We start from the raw sequence: 4,439 nt of genomic DNA, 5'->3' as shown, positions 1-4,439 counted from the left end.
GTGGTGAGAGGGAGTGAGGGGTGAGGGTCGTGAGAGGGGTCAGGGGTGAGGGTCGTGAGAGGGAGTGAGGGATGAGGGTGGTGAGAGGGAGTGAGGGTGGTGAGAGGGAGTGAGGGTGATGAGAGGATTGAGGGGTGAGGGTTGTGAGAGGGAGTGAGGGGTGAGGGTGGTGAGAGGGAACGGTGGAGTGAGGGGTGAGGGCGATGAGAGGAGGAGCGAAAAGTAAAGAGGATGGCGGTGTGGGTGATGAAACGTAGGTTTAAAGATGGAGCGTGGGGATGATGAGGAGGGATGATGACGCACCTGCATGTAGAAGAGGATGGCGGTGGGGATGATGAGGCAGGCTCTGAGGCGGCTGAGGCAGCTGTCGTGCAGGTCGGGGTGGATGACGTCACAGAAGGTCCTCCACTTCAGCTCCGCGTCGCCGTTCCAGAGCTCCTCGATGGAGGGCGTCCCCCCTGCGTGGGGGGACAGGTCAGAGTCCCTATACCTCACTGGCGGGACTGAGGGATATTTCTCAAACGGGGGAATGAGGGGGCTTAAACACATGGGGAAATGTACCATTAATTGAAGTTCATTGCCCCGCTCTAACAAAATTTTGATGCGGGCCAGACTGCGGGCATCAGATGCCGCCCAGGAATCGGGGAGCACGTAAATCAGCCGCTCATGTCCGCTTCGACTCTGTGTTTGACGTGCAGCTTATGGGCAACTTGCAAGCTCGGGATGACAAGCCACGGCCAACCCTTAATGTCATACTCTAAGGAAAAACTCATTGTACTCTCACGGCACACTTGTCATACTCTCAGGCTATATTAGGTTAGAAAGGAGATTCCGAACAGTACCAGACTTCGATCGGATGGCAAAGATACCCCGAATAACTTTAAGCCGAGTGTAGTCCTTCCTGGGCAGAAGCCTACTCAGTACCCGAATTTTGTTTGAGCGTGAACTGCGTATTCCGAAGAAACAGATAACTTATCTCAACCTGAACGCCTCCTCCGCAATATGGGTAACATAGCAATGTTAACGCCCACGTTAGCCCCGCTCATCCCCGAGCTCCCCGTCATTTAGCAGCCCCCCCCCCCTGACCTAGCAGCTCCCCCCCTTGCCTTAGCAGCTCCCCCCTGACCTAGCAGCTCCCCCCTGACCTAGCAGTTCCCCCCTGACCTAGTAGCCCTCCCCTCACCGAGCCCTGTCTTCACCTAGATCCCTACCCTCTCACCTAGCAGCTCCCCTCACCTAGCCCTCACATCACCTAGATCCCTCCCCTCACCTAGCAGCTCCCCTCACCTAGCCCTCACATCACCTAGATCCCTCCCCTCACCTAGCAGCTCCCCTCACCTAGCCCTCAAATCACCTAGATCCCTCCCCTCACCTAGCAGCTCCTCGGGCTGGACGCGGTCTGGGGCCTCGAATGTGTTGCCGTTGTACATGCACCATTCCTCCACGTAGTCTGGCGCGTCTGCCGGCACACAGCTGTGTTATTTGTGAACTTTGTGTGATGTAACACAACACAAGCACATGTGTGTGATCTACGTTCATCCTTTGTGTAGTGTAACACATTTGTGTTCCTAGTGTGTACTGATTATGTCTTGCGTAAAACAAGACAAACACAAGTCTTCTCTGTATATCGACTAATTAAGTGAAACGCAAGGGTAATACAAAAATGACACAATAAAGGCCAAATTGCCATATTATGTGGATAACCTGGCTATTAAATTGATATTAAGAGAAGGCTATTGCTGCGAATATAATATATTGAAGTGGGATTACAAGTGTAAATGTGATGCTCGTAATGTTAAAATGTAGCAATATGGAAGAGTGTGAAGTGATGATATGAATAATATTACTACTATATGAAGTAAAAAATGTAAAAATATAAGGTAATTATAAGGTAACAACATTGGCGTGGGTAAGGCTATTGATGTAGGTAATACGGAGAACTAGTGAGGCGGGTATTTTGCTAGTGTCAGAGCTAGTGAAGTGGTAGGTGATATACATGGCACTAGTGAGGCGGGTATTTTGCTAGTGTCAGAGCTAGTGAAGTGGTAGGTGATATACATGGAACTAGTGAGGCGGGTATTTTGCTAGTGTCAGAGCTAGTGAAGTGGTAGGTGATATACATGGAACTAGTGAGGCGGGTATTTTGCTAGTGTCAGAGCTAGTGAAGTGGTAGGTGATATACATGGAACTAGTGAGGCGGGTATTTTGCTAGTGTCAGAGCTAGTGAAGTGGTAGGTGATATACATGGAACTAGTGAGGCGGGTATTTTGCTAGTGTCAGAGCTAGTGAAGTGGTAGGTGATATACATGGAACTAGTGAGGCGGGTATTTTGCTAGTGTCAGAGCTAGTGAAGTGGTAGGTGATATACATGGAACTAGTGAGGCGGGTATTTTGCTAGTGTCAGAGCTAGTGAAGTGGTAGGTGATATACATGGAACTAGTGAGGCGGGTATTTTGCTAGTGTCAGAGCTAGTGAAGTGGTAGGTGATATACATGGAACTAGTGAGGCGGGTATTTTGCTAGTGTCAGAGCTAGTGAAGTGGTAGGTGATATACATGGAACTAGTGAGGCGGGTATTTTGCTAGTGTCAGAGCTAGTGAAGTGGTAGGTGATATACATGGAACTAGTGAGGCGGGTATTTTGCTAGTGTCAGAGCTAGTGAAGTGGTAGGTGATATACATGGCACTAGTGAGGCGGGTATTTTGCTAGTGTCAGAACTAGTGAAGTGGTAGGTGATATACATGGAACTAGTGGGGGGGGGGTATAGTGCTAGTGTTAGAGCTAGTGAAGTGGTAGATTATACGTATACATGGAACTAGTGAGGCGGTATAGTGCTAGTGTCATAGCTAGTGAAGTGGTAGGTGGACCAGATAGAACTAGTGGTGAGTAGTATAGACACAACTAGTGCTTATAGTGACTTCCGAATGGTAGGTGAAGTACAGAAACTATTGGCTAGTGGAATGATGTGACTAAAATCTAGAAAAGTAGAAATAAACTAGTGATACCTTGTAAAGATAATAGTGTCAGGACGTACATATGTGGATGTGCATAGCCGTAAATCAGATCTAGTAAATGGAGACAGGGGTTAGTAAGCAACTAGAGATGAGCAGCAGGTGTTACAAGCAACTATATATATGGCAGGTGCTAGCAACAAAGTAGCAGCAAGGGCTAGCAACAAACTAGCAGCAGGGGCTAGTGAGCCACTGGTGTCAGGTGTAATATAAGCAACAATAAATATGGCAGGTGCCAGCAACAAACTAGCAGCAAGTGCTAGTGTGTCACTAGTGCGTCACTAGTATGAGGTGTACTATAAGCCAGTAGCATCACACATACCACATCACGTACAGACGGCGGCAGCAACAGAAACGGGCGGCAGCTTTGGTAGGAACAAGCGAAAGCGTTGGCTGCCACAGCAATTCACACTTACTACACATGGACTAACTAATTACTACAACTATTTAATACAGTGATTAGCTATAAATTAAGCTAACTACCCAGTCAAAATAAACATAGGGTCGCCTGCATGTTACTGACATAACAGGCGATCGAGGTTGTCGATTATAAAATAAATTATTATCAAATGTTGGATAAAATGAAATTTCTACGCCTTTAATTAGAGGCCGTCGACAGATGAAGTCCATCGGACCATAAACATACGATCAAACATCATGAACTCGTAGCTAGTAACTAATATCAGTTGTCATTTCGTTCTTACGTAGTTGCGATCACTTGGACTAAATTGGAGATCATTGTAGTAATATTAACTGTTAAATTTAGTAAGTACCAAAACAAAGAATTTAAAAGCAAAGAAAACGCCAAGCAAATTCACCATATCGATATTGAATATATCGATATTGAATAAATCGATTTAAGCAGACTGACAATATAAATAAGTACTTAAGTACCAAGACGCGCTCGTGGCTGATTATATAGGCGTCAAATGTCACCTATTAAGGCGACGAAACACAGGTAAAACGACCTTGATTTTTGACTGGGTAGCTTGCTGCTGACGCACTACGGCGCCTTGCGTAACAAGTACCGGTATTATAAATAAATACAAACTTCCGTTGTATTTTTTCCATAACTTTCGACGTTTAGAATTGAATAACAAGCAGAAATTTGTATGCGAATTACACGAGATATATAAGATCAGGTGTGATCTATTAACCGACGATCCACATGAACTTAGCAGCAACGCAAAACGTAAAGTAGAAAATCCGTAACTAGCCTTCAAAGCAGGTATAGATGAGAAGATGACAATAAAGTATGTATAACAGATAAAGTATCTATAGATTTAATTTATCTTTATACGCCGATAACGATGGACACATTTGTGCGTATTATTGCGGCGTCTATTGGCGTACAACGCTTAGTTATGCGTAACAATACGTGGCTATAGGCCACGTACCTTCAGTGTCAAGTACCTCAAGTGCCACGTAC

The 4,439-nt window shown here is 45.8% G+C and overlaps 1 protein-coding gene across 1 annotated transcript in view; it reads right to left on the bottom strand.

Moving 5' to 3' along the window:
• Positions 1 to 39: 39 nt before the first annotated feature.
• The window catches only part of LOC108673854, an 11,992-nt gene continuing 7,592 nt past the window's right edge, over positions 40 to 4,439 (bottom strand). The window contains exons 7-8 of the mRNA XM_018161731.2: positions 1,373 to 1,459; positions 40 to 458 (exon numbers count right to left, since the gene is read on the bottom strand). Coding sequence (XP_018017220.2) covers positions 40 to 458; positions 1,373 to 1,459 — 506 coding nt within the window. The remainder of the gene's footprint in view (positions 459 to 1,372; positions 1,460 to 4,439) is intronic.

This window comes from Hyalella azteca, unplaced genomic scaffold (genome assembly GCF_000764305.2).
Source record: "Hyalella azteca isolate HAZT.00-mixed unplaced genomic scaffold, Hazt_2.0.2 contig12120, whole genome shotgun sequence".
Classification (NCBI taxonomy): Eukaryota; Metazoa; Arthropoda; class Malacostraca; order Amphipoda; family Hyalellidae; genus Hyalella; species Hyalella azteca.
The sequence above is the reverse complement of the archived record's forward strand: the minus strand, read 5'-3'. Positions and strand labels throughout refer to the sequence as shown.